This window comes from Rhinatrema bivittatum, chromosome 11 (genome assembly GCF_901001135.1).
Source record: "Rhinatrema bivittatum chromosome 11, aRhiBiv1.1, whole genome shotgun sequence".
Taxonomy (NCBI): Eukaryota; Metazoa; Chordata; class Amphibia; order Gymnophiona; family Rhinatrematidae; genus Rhinatrema; species Rhinatrema bivittatum.
In genome coordinates, this window is record NC_042625.1 from 81,254,951 (window position 1) to 81,271,116 (window position 16,166).

The 16,166-nt window shown below is 42.4% G+C and overlaps 1 protein-coding gene across 3 annotated transcripts in view; it reads right to left on the reverse strand.

The window, feature by feature from the left end:
* SMPDL3B (sphingomyelin phosphodiesterase acid like 3B) overlaps positions 1 to 16,166 on the reverse strand; it is a 38,433-nt gene continuing 22,267 nt past the window's right edge. For all 3 annotated transcript variants that reach the window (XM_029619179.1, XM_029619181.1, XM_029619180.1), the window contains exons 5-8: positions 14,762 to 14,934; positions 12,342 to 12,522; positions 10,548 to 10,681; positions 1 to 2,265 (exon numbers count right to left, since the gene is read on the reverse strand). In XM_029619179.1, the coding sequence (XP_029475039.1) occupies positions 1,903 to 2,265; positions 10,548 to 10,681; positions 12,342 to 12,522; positions 14,762 to 14,934 (851 nt within the window). In that variant the 3' untranslated portion in view covers positions 1 to 1,902. The remainder of the gene's footprint in view (positions 2,266 to 10,547; positions 10,682 to 12,341; positions 12,523 to 14,761; positions 14,935 to 16,166) is intronic.

Below are 16,166 nucleotides of genomic sequence, written 5' to 3' on the forward strand. Positions count from 1 at the left end.
CCAGGTTCAAAAAGGGATTAGACCTTTATTGAAATAGATGCTGTCAAACGCAATATTTAAAAGATGTTAGGCCATCCTTAAATCATGTCAGAATGTGAGGTATAAGAGATGAAGAGGCAAAAAGGTAATGATAAATGGAAGAGGGATAGAAAGTAGCAAGGAAAAGAAAGATATTAGTTAAGACAGAGAAACTGTAGCCAGAGAAAACCCAAAAGCTGTCCGAACATCCTAGTGGGGAAAGTACAAACAAGGTATAAAAATTTTAATTTTCAAATTTATTAATTGTGACTTTTGCATGTTTTTAAATACTGTCTGAATATTTAAAAAATGAAATTGCAGGTTTTTTTGAGAGAGGCTACAGGGATAAAATTTGATGGATTTCAGCCCACCTTTACAGTCTGTTAAGCAACACAGGAAAGCTGAAGGCCTACAGCAGGTCAAAGGCTGTTTAACCTTCAAGTAGCACCTTAGCTGTGAGCCTGGAGAGAAATGGGTTTGGAAAATGGCAGCTAAACAGATCATAATAACCACTCAATTTGTTTCATCTTCTGGGAATTTATCCGGCCTCTTCTCAAAATTATCCATGTGTAGCCAGGACCCTAAATTCTACAGCTTTTCCACACTGTAAAGTACTCCTTACTGTGGAGGTAGCAACCTGTATTTTTCTGTAATCATGGAATGTCCTCAAAATTGTTACTTTTTGTGGGGGTAAAACGGTTTCCTGAAAATTTTAATTTAAACAATGTGTTCTGCCTTTCATAAACTAGTCACCTACTTCAAAGTAGATTACATTTACATTTTCTTTCTAAGTTTGTGCCTGAGGCAATTTGCCCAAATCAGAAGGAGTGTCATAGGCTTCTCTGGTTGGCAGTCTGTTGCTCTAACCACTAGACTACTCCGCCATTCCTTGTATGACCCTTTATTTGTACAATCATGTCCCCACTTAAACTTGATTTGTGACTTCCACAATGAGGTAATTTCACCAGCATGGACTTGTTCCTGTAAACTGCTCTTGCTCAAATTTCACTCCTCAGTGTAACCCTTTTGTACTGCCTTTTTCTAGTCCAGTTGTTTAAACTTTTTCTAAATATGAGTTTCACTCGTAAAATGTAAAAAAAACATTTCATCTTTTATTAAATTTACATACACATTGGCAAACCCTGCCATACTTTTTTGTTAATCCCTTTCTTATCTAAAGAGAGAGAATAGATTGCTTGTCCTCTTTCAAACTATTCAACTATATAAGTAGGTACTTACAGCCTGTCCTTTTCTCCTCATTTGTGGAGTATTAGTTTCATGTGTAGTGGTGGCCTAAGAAATGAACTTTAGTAATCCTGAAGGTTTGGATTGTGAGAGGGTAGCTTTTTAATGGTATCTTCTCTGCTTAACTGGTTTACTTTGAACTTATTTAGCTTTTTGGCAGGTTAATACAGTGCTTTTTCTAACAGCTGTCGTAACTCTAACATTGTTGAAAGGGCAAATATTGTTACATCAGTTTTAAACTGTTTGCTAACGGCAAAGGTCTTGATGCTGCAAGTCCAATCAGAATGCTCAATTTTTTCCCCAAATCATTTTGTGCTTTCCGCCAAGGCAGAAAAACACTTAGGCACTTGTTAAAATCTGCCCAGCTGGAGGTGCAAGCACTTGCCTGCTGGTGAACCAATCAGATTGTAATTTGGGAGGATGATGGGCCATGGCCCTGGCATCTACTGTTGAAAATGACCTTGATCTGATAAGGCTGAGGTCATTTTCAACAGGGTCAGACCAGAAATGTGCTCCAAGTCCCTGCCTCTTCCATGGCTTGTTGTCACATTTAGAAATGTGGTTAACATTCAGTTTCAGGGGACACCTGCATTGTAGTTCCAATTTAAATGAGAAGCCTAGAAAGAAGAGCTAGCAGCATTATAGAAAGTTAAATAAGCAGGCCAGCAGGAAGAGTAAGAGAGGTAGGTTCATAGGGAGGCTGGCAGAGGAGCTCTCTCTTCCGATACATTGGTCATATTTTGTAAAATCAACCTCCCTGATGGCACACACATGGTCAGCTCTGCAGTTCATATCACAGTCCACCAAATCATAGTTAACAGAGTTGTACTCATAGTACTTCTGCAGGTAGCACTTGTCAGTAGATATTTTATCTAGAACCCTCTGCATGGAGAGTGTGGAGCCATCCGGCACCTGAAATGCTTCTGACAACCGATATTCCTTTTCCCATCTTGGGGCTGCCATGTTAGAATAGGTTAGATTCAAGTAATAGGTGACCATATCCTGCAGCAGGAAAAAAAAAAGCATAAATTAGTGATGTTAGTGAAATGATGGACTTTATTTATGAATAGAGTGAAAGCTTGCTCAGATACATTTTCTCCTCATTGGTGTACAGCATGATGCTTATACAGGAATCATACCAAACATCTCACCCATGTGCCCACACAGCACAGCTGTGGAACATATCCTAGCATCCAGACAATCCTCCCTTTTTCCAATTCTTTCAATGCCTTTTTCCAGCACCAGTTATCAGGACTGAACGTGGAAAGGAAATTCAAGGAGTTCAGCTTCCTTCACACTATCATAGGGGCAGTATCATATAGACTGTCACCCTCCTACAAACCATTGCACCCTTGCACATATATCATCTCACACACAAGGCTGATCTTAGATGGATGTGGGGCTCGAGAATGCTATAATAGTTTTGAAGACGGGACTATCATAGCAATATGGGGCCCAGGGTGGTCATCCTTATTTCTCCCCCCCCCCCCCCCCATTTCCCTCCAAGGACAGCCCTGCAGATAATATGTACCCCCTAGTCACACACATCCCCCAATACATTAATGCAAACTATCAGGCACAGATCATACTCCTAAACCACCACCTTAATGAAAACCCATTATCATCCATCATCCCATCCACTGTTGCATGCACACAAATCACTATCATGCATGGACACCATCACACAAAGTAGAAATGGAGACAGTCCCCCATCTTGTTGCAGGGTGTTGTATACAGCAAGGCCCAATAAGGTAGCATGATTCATCCACTTAACAGCACAGTAACAGGCAAATATGACTGAAGAAAAAGGTTGTAAGCAGATGGGACAGCCATACCAGTTTATAAAAAGCTTAATGCCAGAAAACCAGATGTAGATGAAATAAAAAACACAACTTCCATGTTAATAGAAATGTCAATACTGGGTAATTATTTTGTATGATGCATGGAGAGACAAGATCATTAGGTACTGAAAGATGCAATCAGACCAGTAAAATGATACCAAAAGATAAAATTAGTACATTTTGGCTTAGGTGCTATTGGTTTAATTAAATAAAAATTGCAAGCAACCTAGAATTCACACAGTATAATATTATACTGTATGAATTCTATAAGGAAACAATCTTTGACCTAAGTGACATACACTAACAGTAAATTTGAAAGAAATATTATACCCCTCATGTTTTAAGTTTAAGAATAAGATTGGCACATACCATGATGGAAATGAAACAGCCCCAAGATCACACTCAGACAATCCACCAATCCTACAAATCACTAAACTCATCATGTTTCCACAAACTCATGCACTTAGAAATTTATTAAAAAGTCTTGCTACCACTGTGCTTTTGGTTGTAGAAGACTGGTGCTGAGTGTATGTTTAGCTGTCAGGATTATAAAACAAGAGAAACCAGCCAACCTGATAGCCTTAAATTTAAGACACCGGCAGCATTTATAACTTTATTATGAAGCAGCACCTACAAATTTCAGATTGCTTGTTGCTTTAGTAATTAAAAAAAAAAACAGTTCTGTGGGAGAGGTTCCTCTGGGGCCTGCAATGGAATGGACCAGTTAGCATTCTACGGTGTTTGCTGGCCCTGTACCAGAAATACCAACCGGTGCACATCAGCCAAGGCAAGTCTGATTGGCATAACACGTCATGCTTTATAATGGGTTTTGAGATTTGCTTTTTGTTGTGATCCCCTGAGTCTGGTTGCCAGAGTTGTTTCAGGCTTTCCAAGACTTTTTAATATAACCATGAAAAACAAAATTGAGTTCTTTCGATACATGTAAAAACCACTTAAGATAATTCAGGCCATCATGATAACTTCATCTAAGTTGCACCAGCTGGATCTAAACTTGGGGAAAGGTCCAAACTCTATGTACATGGTATGCTATTGAAAACTACCAGAATCTGATGAGGTTCAAATTATTTTTAGTAAGGTAACATTAAAAAAATACTTGCAAATGCATGGTTTTTACCTCCTTGTTTATTTATAGTGTTATAATGAAGGCCTGCTTGAGGAAATGTCTTACTTTATTGGTTAGTCAAAGTGATAAATAGCAGGAGATATTCACTTATTTTGGTAAAAAAAAAAATTCATGGCCAGGGGTGCCTAAATATTGGTATCTGGTGTTGGGTCTGGCCCAAAAGCAGGAGCCATTGCAGCAGTCCTGGGCCAGATGAGGAGCCATCACTGCATACTGAAACTAGTCCGTGGCCCCAAAGAAACAAAAAAAACAAACCAACAAAAAACCATAGCAAAAAAGATTAAGAAAATGAGCAAAAAAATAGATAAGACAAAAAAAAAGTCCAAAATAAAAACCATCCCTCCCAAAAGCCACCAAAAAAAAGTGACCAGAAAAAAAATTGTTTGCTCAAGCTCCTAAACATTGACTGGTGACAGCTTTTCTAAATATTCCATCCTCTCTCATGGCATTTCTGAACTGATACATAGAAATGATGGCAGAAGACTACCAAATGGCCCATCCAGTCTGCCCAGCAAGCTTTTGCACTCTCTTTTTTTTTTTCTCATACTTATCTGATAATCTTGGCCCTTAGTAACCTTTTGGTTCTGTATCCCTTCCACCCCCGCCATTAATGTAGAGAGCAGTACTGGAACTGCATCTAAGTGAAATATCTAGCTTAATTAGTTAGGGGTAGTAACCGCCACAATAAGCAAGCTACACCAATGCTTATTTGTTTACCCAGACTATGTAATTCAGTCCTTGTTGATTGTTGTCTGTATATAGATCCACTTTTCTTCATTTCCCCCTGCCATTGAAGCAGAGAGCTATGCTGGATATGCATTGAAAGTGAAGTATCAGGCTTATTTGGTTTGGGGTAGTAACCGCTGTAACAAGCAAGCTACTACCTGCTTTTTTTGTGAATGGAAATCCTTTTTTCCACATTACCTCTTGACATTGAAGCTTAGAGCAATGTTGGAGTCGCACTAACCGTGTGTTTGTTTATTGAATAAGGGTATTATCTCCAGGTAGTAGCAGTCATTCCCGCGAGCCACCCACTCTTCATTCCCATCCTCTAGACTTTATGGATACAAAAGCACAAAAAGTGGATGGGAAAAAAAAAAAAAAACAACTCAACTCTGTAAAAGCAGCATGTATTCTTTTATGGCTAATTCAATAAAATAATGATTTATTATTTAAATTCTTTTCTATACTGACATTCATGACAAGTCATATCACATTGGTTTACAAACGAAGGTAGTTTACATCAAACAAAGGTGGATTAACAATAATCTAATTATTTAAGAGCGAGGAACATAAAATGTAGTGGTTACAAGAAGTTAGAAATTCAATAAGACACTTGCAATATAACAAAATAAGGTTTCGGTTGACCCTTGTCAAGTTATAATGACATTAGAATTTGCTAAGTTACCTGCAGATTAACGTAACATAGTAGGGTTTCCATTGACATTTGTAGGGTATCAAATACATTTGTAAAGGTTAGGAATCTAATGACATTTGTGATGTTAAGGAAAGGCTTGTGTGAACAGCCAGGTCTTAAGTTTTTTCTTGAAGGTCAGTGGGCAGCTTTCCTGGCATAGGTCAGGGGGCATGGCATTCCACTGAGATGGTCCAGCTGTGGAGAAGGCCCATTTGCTAGTGTAGGTGTGAATAGTGGATTGGGGGGGGTGGAGAGTTTGTTTATAGGTCTCTCTAACCGGTCTATTTGAGTTGTGGAGTCTGAGCGGGAATTTTAGCGAAAGCAAGTGCTGATTGTGGATGGTTTTGTGTATAATCGTAAGAGACTTATAAATGTTACAGCAGTTAGTGTAACTGGGGTTAAAAGGTTTTGATAAGTTCCTAAAGGAAAAATCCATAAACTTTTATGGTAATTAATAAGCAATAATAGCTTGTGAGCTATTTAATGTTTGGCTGCTTGTCGGATACTTGTGACTTGGATTGGCCACTGTTGGAGACAGGATGCTGGGCTTGATGGACCCTTTGTCTGACCCAGTATGGCATTTCTTATGTTCTGAAGCTTATGGGGAGCCAATGTAGGTTCCTAAGGATGGGAGTGATATGGTCACTTCTGTTGGAGTTTGTTAGGATTCTAGCGGCAGCATTCTGGAGCATCTATAGAGGTTTTGTGGTGTTTGCGGGAAGGCCAAGGAGGAGGGAGTTGCAATAGTCAATTTTTGAGAACAGGGTAGCTTGGAGGACTGTCCAGCAGTCACAGAAGTGGAGGAGAGGTCTGAGCTTTTGCAGTATTTGTAGTTTATAGAAGCATTCTTTGGTCGTGTTGTTAACGAATTTCTTTAAGTTCAGGTGGTTGTCCAGTGTAACGCCTAGGTCTCTCACATGGGCAACTGTAGCCGTTGTAGGGCTGGTGGGGGGGGGGAAGAGTAAAGGGGTTAGGGGAGATGAGAAGGAGTTCCGTCTTGGAAGTGTTGAGGCTAGTAAGTAGGAGGTTGATGGAGTGAAGGCAGCTGTCCCAGAACTTGAGGGTTTTTGACAAGGATTCTGTTATGGGAATCAGTATCTGCACGTCATCAGTGTAAATGAAATGAGTTAGATTAAGGTTTGAGAAGAGCTGGCAGAGGGGTAGGAGATAGATATTGAAGAGGGTGGGGAGAGTGATGAGCCTTGGGGTACTCCAAGGGTGGAGCTCATAGGAAGGGATTCTTTGTTGTTTTTTTCTAACCTTATAGTGTCTGTTGCTGAGGAAGAACTCGAACCATATGAAGACTGTACCAGTGATACCTATGTCCGCAAGGATGGAGGAGTGGTTTACGGTGTCGAACGCTGAGGAGATATCAAGTAGTGCCAGTAGGTATGGTTGTCCCTTATCTATTTCCATGAGGAGGTTGTCCGTGGGGGAGATTAGAAGGGATTCTGTGTTTAGTGATTTGCGGAATCCGAACTGAGCGGGGTAGAGTATATTGTGATTTTCTAGAAATTCGGAAAGTTGTGTGTGGACTAGTTTCTCCATGAGTTTAGCGATGAACGGCAGGTTGGAGATGGGATGGAAGTTAGAGGGGTCTCCTGGGTCGAGGTTGGTTTCTTCAGTAGTGGTTTAAGGTTGGCTAGTTTCAAGGTGTCCGGTACTATTCCTTGTGACAAGGAGCAGTTGATAATTTCTGCCAGGGATTTGGGGATGGGGGTCGGAGGGATGGGATGATGGTTTCATTTTTTTGAGGATGGATTTGATTTCGAGGGATGTGGTAAGGTCGAAGGACTCTGTTGGCCTTTAGGTTGACGGAGGTGGAGTAAGGGTGTGGGGGCGGGTTATTAGAGGAGATGAGAAGGGCTAAGAGGTTGGCGATTTTTTTTTCTGGAAGTAGGTGGCCAGTTCATTTTACTTTCTTTGGGCCTGGTCATCGGGGGGGGGGGAGGATTTAGTAAGTTCTGAGATGTATGAGAACAATGCCTTCACATCATAGAAAAAGTTGTGGATTTTTCTGGTGTAGTAGTCTTTTTGCCCAGAGTATGGTGGTTCTGTAGCTGTGCATGGAGGATTTGTAGGTGGACTGAACTGGGGGAGGGGTCTTTACGCCATCTATGTTCCTTGCGTCTGAGCTCTTGTTTAAGTTTCTTTAGTTCGGGCGAGAACCAGGGTTTTTTGTTCTTAAGGTCTGGGTCTATTTCTTTAGATGTTAGTGGGCATATTTTGTTGGCTACAGAGTTCATAATGTTGAACCAGGAAGAGAGGGCCAAGTCTGTGTTCGAAAGGTTTAGGTTGGGTAGTTCATCCATGAGGTGCGAAATGAGGTCATCCATGAAGCAGAGTTTCCTAAAGTGGATGATGGTTTTTGGGAGCGGCAGGGGTCGGTTTTTCTTAGACCATAAGGTTGGTGATGATCAACGAATGGTCAGACCAGGGGACTATGGTACAGGTGGGGGGAGTAGTGTGGGTGATGCGCAAGTTTGTGAAGATAAGATCAAGGGTATGGCCAGCTTTGTGGGTAGGGCTGTTAACGATTTGCCTAAATCCCATGGCCTTAAAGGAGGTCAGTATGGCTTCGCAATTGGGGGAGAGTGGAGTTGTATCAACATGGAGGTTGAAATCCCCCAAGATGATAGCTAGAGAATCAATATCGATGTGTTTGGCGATGAGTTCTATGAGTGGGGAGGCATCAGATTCTAGGAGCCGGGGGGGGGGGGGGGGGGGGGGGGGGGGGGGGGGGAGGGGGGGGGAAGGAGTAGATTAGACAGATTTGTAGTTGGTTTGATTTAAATAGTCCGATTTAGAGTTTAGTTACGATCTTAATAGTCTGGGGGATCAGTCTTAGCTCTTTTTTGGCAATTAACAGTAAGCCGCCGCCTCTTTTTTTTTTTGGTCTAAGTAGTGAGACTACGTCATAGATCTGTAATGGTAGTTGGTTGGTTAAAGGTATATCTGTGTGTTTAAGTCAGGTTTCCGTAATTGCACAAATATCTGGCTTAGAGTCTAGTAAATAGTCGTTAAGGATGTGGGGGTTTTTTGTGACGGATTGAGCATTGAAAAGCATTATAGAGAAAAGTGAGAGTCCCAGGAGTTGGGTGAAGGGGGAGGTCATGATGAGTATCAGATCTAATCTGGAGGAGTAGGGAGGAGGATGGTGGTTTTCTCAGGTTGCGATAGAGATGCTTGATGGTGGGGATGGGGAAGGTTTGCATCTTCGATTGAGGGTCTTGGGAGGAGTGGTGGAGCGTGAGGTGAGGAGGAATGGCTGAGGGGGTAGGAGCGCACTTAAGTGGTCGCACCAAGGGGCAGGCCCCTTTGGTTGCACTCCGTGCGCGTGACGCCGGAGGTGAGAGCCTTAAAGAGCTAGAAGTCCGTTGACCGGGAAATGACGTCTCCGCCGCACCTGGCCTTGGGTAGGCCTTCCGATCTCGGGGGGGGGGCACGGCGCAGCAACTCGAGAGGCTCCGATCGCACGAGCCCGGCGGTGTCCAGTGGCCCAGCAAAGAGGAAGCACCGGAGTTGAGGGCCCTAATTTAGAGGGCTAGAAGTCAGTTGACCGGGCAATGACGTCTCCACTGCGCCTGGTCTTGGGTAGGCCTTCCGATCTCGGAGGGCGCGGTCTGGGGCGGGCCTGGAATCAGAGCAAGTCCCCGGGTCTCTTGTTCGGGTGCGGCGCAGCAACAAGGGCATCATCGATTATGTAAACTGATAGGATGAACCATCGCACACTGTACTCATGAATGTAGAGCAGGATGCTTTGTCTCAACAAGATTTTTTGTATATGATTTTAGCAATATTCTAAGAACAGGTTTATTGGAAGAGTCCCCCGAAGAAGGCCGGAACATGGCCAATGTCACGCCACTTTGTCTAGGAAGCATATTCTTTAAAGTTATTCATTGCACTTTGGTGGAGAGAAGTTAGCTGGATAAGCAGCTGCTGAATATTTCTAGCTGCCTTAAAGTTAGGGAGATAAGTCTATCCAGCTATCTTTAGGACAGCTTTTTCGCTGTCCTTAAAAGTTATCCAGTTCTGATTGCCGGATAATGCTGAAATCAGTATTTATCCAGCTAATTTAGCCCTGCCTCCAAGGTAGCTGGATAAAAAGTTATCTGGCCATCTCAAGGCCAGTCAGCGGGTCGGGATTTTCAGAGCTTAGCCAGACAAGTGGCACTGAATATGCACCTCCTGGTTTCTATGTTCATTTCACCATCTTTTGAGTAAAAAGGATTTAAGTTTCTGGGATTTTAACCAAGAGTTTTTCCAATTAAATTTTACTTTGGTGTACGATTATGTGTGCGCTAGGCTTAGAGCAATACAGTGCAGTTTTACCTAATATATGGTTTATATTGTAATTGCTATTTTTAGCATGTTAGCAGCTACAGGTTCTTTTCAGAAAAGGGCAGATTATAAATGTAAATGCTATGATACCAATGGCCACTCCTTTGGAATAGCCGTTTGGAAAAGAGCGCATACTGCTTTTACAGAGTTTAGATTTTTTTTTTTTCCCCAGCCATTTTTTGTGCTTTTGTTACATTGTTTGCAGGTGATTGTGCTTATTTATATTTCATATTCCTGAATTCTTTCCAGGTTTTGCTACTGGACCAACTTCAGATAAAGAGATGATGTGAGAGCCTTCCAGACCCTCTGGGGTTCCTTCTGATGCATCTGAAGAAGGGGCCCGGGTCCTCTTGAAAGCTCCTGCATGCCATTATCTTTGGAGAATTCTTATGCAGGTCCTGAAAACAGTAGCAAAACCTACCAAGGGATCCAGTTTGACAGTGCCAACTGGACCACCTGAACTTTGCTTAAGGGGGCATTTGCATGTGCTCCTCCACAAGTCCCACACACTTTTCACAGCATTTATCAGCCACTCTCCTACCTTCACTTGCAGGGTCTCTCTATCATAGTCGAACACTCGGATTCCTGGATTGTTAGCACCATTTTCCACCCCAGGTAATGTAGTCTTCCATGGAGTTACTCCCGGTGCTATGAACAGGGCACTGATGGGGTTTCCTTTTAGAAAAAAAAAGACAAAAATGCTTCAAGCATTCCCTTCCAACTCTTCTCCCCTCCTGCCCCCTCCCGTACCAGATCTGGTTGGGGAGAAAGGTGTAGCACAGAGCACAAGCAAGCAGCTGCTATCTCAAAGAGGCCTGAAAATCCAAACAGGAATGCAGATTACAGGGTCTTTCATATACTTCATTGGGGATTACGCATGTCTTTCAAAACTCGAATTGTAAACTCATAAGTCCCGGTCTGTCTATTTTGAGTAACTAAGCAAGCCAGAGTGAAAGTGTATAAAAGTGCTGAATAAAAGGTGTAAGCAATGGCTAGCAACATCTAAAGAAGCTCCATTGTGAAAATCTTAATCCAACATGGTCCTATTTCTACATTAAATGTCTGCACTGGGGATGGAGAGATGGTAGGAGGGGTATTTCCAGCCATGACATCTCACCACCTGTCACTAGCTTTTGGGCTCACCATTTGGATGGAATATCTATGGGAGGGAGCTTCAGATCTGTGTGAGCAGCAACAACAAATAGGAGAAAGGTCCAGGCAAACATCTTTAACTGCATTAAAAAAAAAAAAATTCCTGTCTCCTGCTATTCAGCCAGACACCCATTTCTGACCATAGCAGAATGTTTTCTGGGTTTGCTTTTGAAATGCCACATCGTACACTAGATTCAAAGTCTCAGAGACATTACTATTTGTTTGGTTACAATTAAAAAAAAAAAGTTTCCCCACCCATACTAGGACCTCTGTGCTATGTAAAATTCGCAGAGGTATTGGGTTTTATTTTGCATGAATATAATTGTCCAACTTCCTTAAAACATCATGATAACTAGCGACAGATCATGAGGAGAGGACTGTATGAAGGTACTGCATGAGACCTTGATATAAAAAGAAAGAGAGGGCCAACTATCAACTAATGTATTGTGAATATCCCAAGCAGATTACTGGACATTTGTGCTTTCTGTATTTTCCTTGCTCGTTTTTGCTATATTTTTGTTGTTTATTGGTTGCGCTCTTCAAGCTTCTGTTTCCACTTGCCTTGCACAGATAGTGTTCCACTTCCCATAGAAGATGGGAATGGAGTGTGTTGTCATTAGGGACAGTGGCTCGGAAGGTATCTAGATGTATGCTTAGGAATAGTCCCATGGAAAAGTGAAACACGACTCCGATTGATAGCCTAACATTGCTTGGCACAAAGAAACTTCAGCCACGTGTCTGTAGTTTAGGACTTCTTGAACGTAGAAGAGTATCCAAGGGGTGATTCTGTGGCTGCCTCTAAGCTGGGATGGGACAAATTAGGAGCAGGTAGCCACTAGGGGCTGAAAGCTAGAGATCTCTAGACTACCCATGCCAAGAACTGAAAGCTCATGTTAGGGAGCTTTGGGAGAGAACGTAGAAGATGCTTTAATCACCCATGGAAATGCATTGTACTAGAGGAACATTTGCAGTGAAGAGACTGATACATGTTCATTACTGACTCCAAAACTAGAGCTAGCAGAACTCATTAAATTACAATTAATTTTTTGTATTTTAATCTGTTTGCAGAATCTAACCTAAATGTTCTCATAATAAAAATTTAAGTGGAGGACTCTGTTGGCAATAAAACATATTAAGACGCTGAAAGTCTCATAATGGTTGAAATTTCAGTGGCTGATGATACCTGCACGATCGTAGAACATCCTGAAGGTGTCTGTGTGATGATGCCCAAAGAACTGTGCAGCTATGACATCGTGATGCTTCTGTACGATGTCCACGTATCTGTTATTAAAGTGCTCTAGAAACCAGGGCTTGCCGCGCTTCTTCTCAAAGACACCAGGTGGGATATGGCCAACAATATACACCTGTGAGGACGGGGGAGGTATAGGTAAGTAATGTCCCTGGACAGGTAATCCATTTGAGAATATACTCCTAAGGTGTGCTGTGACTTACATGCTGAGGTCTACTACCCTTAACAGAAGGCAAAGGGGGGTAACCTGCACAAAGAGGCAATTAGTACCCTAAAAAAAAACAAACCACACACACACACTTGCTGGGCAGACTGGATGGACCACTTAATAATGGCAGAAAGAGATCTATGTCACCTTAAGAAGTCCATACATAAAGTTATCAAATCGCACTAGCTGAATAGTGTTATTCCCCCTATAAGTTAGTTATTTCAGGTAGATATTTTGTAAATATTTTACTAAACGTTTTGGTCACAAAAATAGAACAGCTTTGGTGCTTTCTGAAGAGAACTACTATTAAAAAAAAAAAAACTGGTCGCTCCACTTGATGGGAATGCTGCTAAAAATGTTAGGAATGCTTTTATTTCACTCAAGCTGGCAAAGATTTTTTTTGTACCCCCGCCCTGAATAGGAGGGGCAGGGTAACAAATGTTTAAATAAATACATTTGCAAGATGCGGGCTTTAAAAGTCCAAACGTCCCTCAGACTGGGAAGTGCAAAGTGCAGTTCTACCTTCAGAGCAAAACTGTTTCCAGTGCTTCATCAAGTTGCTGTAGATAACGCAGAGAACAGATTCACGTAACAGAAAAGAAATTCATTTTATTGAGCAGCGAGGTCAAGCATTGTCTGGCTGCAGTTAAGCCCAATGAAATATTATTCTACTATTGTGTGCATGCAAAATACATGCACAATTCAACATATGTCCGTCAATTGCCAAACAGAGATATTGCATGACAAGGCAATTTTTCTTTATTTAATTCGGCAACTCCATTGCCGAAATGTCAGACTCAATAGTTCTCTTTAGGGTCCCCCGACACGGACCCCGTGTTTCACCCGAAGGCTGCGTCGGTAGGGACAAAGTAAGTGTTTTAGAAACTTTAAATGCAGCTGAAGTTTGGACCTTCAATTTTTTAGTATTCCTTTGGCGATTGACTTTGATATTTTGGAGTGCTTTAATTAGCTCTGAGTCTTTGTGATTTTGCAATTAAACATGAGGGGGTGCAAAAAGTAAAATGCCTTTTCCATGGGTTAATACTGACACAAGCTAGTGGACATCACCAGCGCCATCGCCAATTAACCAAAGACTCTGCATTACACATCCATAGAAAATGTTACAGAAGATCTTGAAACTGCAAGTAGTTTAGGTCTGATTGCTGATCTTGTTTTCCATGGCCCCACACAATTTCCGCACTGACAGCTGTTCACCTTTAAGAAGAGTAAAACAGGTTCCTAAAGATTCTCTGCAGAAGGGAAGGTGGCTGCTGCTACTGTAGCCTCCGCTGACCAGCAAGCAGTCCTGAATCTGCACCCTGGAGGAGACTTGCCTCCAGCTTGGGCCATCAAGAGTCCCCTGAGCCAGCTGGTGTGAGGGTAGCCAGTTTGATTTGCCAATGGTAAAGAGGAAAGAGAAAAGAGAAAAAAAAAAAAAAAGTTTATTTTGTGAGAAGGTGGGCCATTCTTGTCTTGGGGCCTCAGTTGGTCTCTTGGACTATCCGGTTAATCCTTACAGCTCTTTGGCCTACACTTCTTGCTAGTGGCCATCTTGTTCCTGTTTGAGCACAGATATATGTCAGGTTCATAATCTTCATGTTAGAGCTTGGGCCTAGACTTCATTTTCATTTATTAAAATTTATTGATCGCCTACCACAGAGAGGCCTAGGCAATTTACAGCATTAACATACATAATTAAAACATAAGAATAATAAATACAATACCACACAAGTTACATATATAGACTTGGTTCTATACTTGGACTTATGTTTTGTGTGTCCAGAGTTCCTGTTTGTTCCTAGAGTGCTTTGTGTTCTTGTTTGGTCCTAGATTGATTCATGAATCCAGTCCTGCAGTGGTTCAACACTGTTTCTGTGGGCACCTTCATATTTCCAGGTTTGGGTTCTAAATTGTCTTGGTGTATGCCTTCTGTTTCCTGTTTGTTCTTGTCCAACTCCTGTGCCCACCAGCACCTCAGGACTCAAGTCAAGGAAAAGGGGGCCATCGCAGGCAGAAGATGCCCTTCCCCTGCTCCAGTTAGAACCCACCAGTCTCGCCCTGTCTGCTCTGCCCGCTCTTGGCGTTGAGGGTCATACCTCCAGCTGACTACAAAGTCATAGTGGCCAGTAAAGTGGGAGATGCTTACCTTTTCTCCCTTGTTGGCTGCGGAGGTCAGCTCCTCTTCCAGCCATCTGAACTGCCCACCAGGGTCTTCCATGCTCATGGTCTGATTATTAGTATTGTAGTACAGGTTTGTGTTCAGAACGATCACCCGCCCCCCTTGTGACTTATTCAGAAGTTGCTCACTGTAGAATGCACCTGGAAATAAAGAGGGTACAGTAATGGGATCTTGCATCCTCACAAAATTTGGAAAGTAGCATGTGTCTGCTCTTTCACTGCCTACAGTAAGATCTCTATCTGCCCTTCCCAGGAAGACAACACCAAGTTCATATCCACCTCCATGTAGCACAGTAATGAGTACATATGACAAGAGCTGGGAAGGCAGAATAAAGGTGCCAAAAGAAAAAGGGAGAGAGAGAGTTAATTAAAGAAGAGGAAAGAAAAAGGAGAAAAGAGAGCTAGGGAGGGAAGGGATTAAAGGCTGAAAGTAAGCAATTTGGAGAGAAGACTAGAGTCAGTACCAGAATACTGGAGCCCCCGGTGTGAGAACTGAGGGGCTCAGATCGAGCATTATTCAGGGGCTTGGGTGTCAGCAGTCAGGTCTACGAGGAGGGATATTTCTAAAAAAGTGTTAACTTCAAGATCTAACTTCAAAAGGAAAGCTTGCACCTTCTGCCCAGGTCTCTGCTTATCACTGCCAATCCTGTTGGCTTTCCAGGAAACAGGAGAGTCTTCAACATTAAAAAAAAAAAAAAAAAAAAAAAAGGGGGGGGGGCTAAAAATGGAGAGAGGGGAGCAGATGAGGGCAATTCCAGCAAATGCACTCCAAGTTCTGCTGCAGTACAAACAGTGCTCCCCGCTGAACATAACCAGGGTAATGGGAAAGAATCACTGATAATTCAGAGGCAATTTTCTGCAGCACAGCAAAGGAAAACCATCTATACATCTGCTGTGTCCTGTTATAGCAAAGTTCCACATCTGAAGAGAAATATTCCTGAAAAGTAGCTAGGGAGGGAAATGGACTGTGATGAACCATAAGGCACCAATAAATACAGGAGCATGATGGCACAGAACGACCCATGCAGCCCGTCTCTTCTGCCCATCCCTACAATCTCAGAGATTCCCTGTACTTATCCAATGCTTTCTTGAATTCAGATGCTGTCCTTAACTCCACCACTTCCAGGGATGGGGGCGGTTGTACCATGCACCCACCACCATTTTTGTACAGAAATACTTCCATAGATTACTCCTTCCAGAGTCTCTCTTCCATTGAAAGAGACCCGTCTCCTGTGCATTGAAACCTCTTGAGATATCTAGATCTCTCTCTCAGACAGTGGTTCCCAACCCTGTGCTGGGGACCTCCAGCCAGTCAGGCTTTCAGGATATCCACAATGAATATGCATGAGGGAATTTGCATGCACTACCTCAAT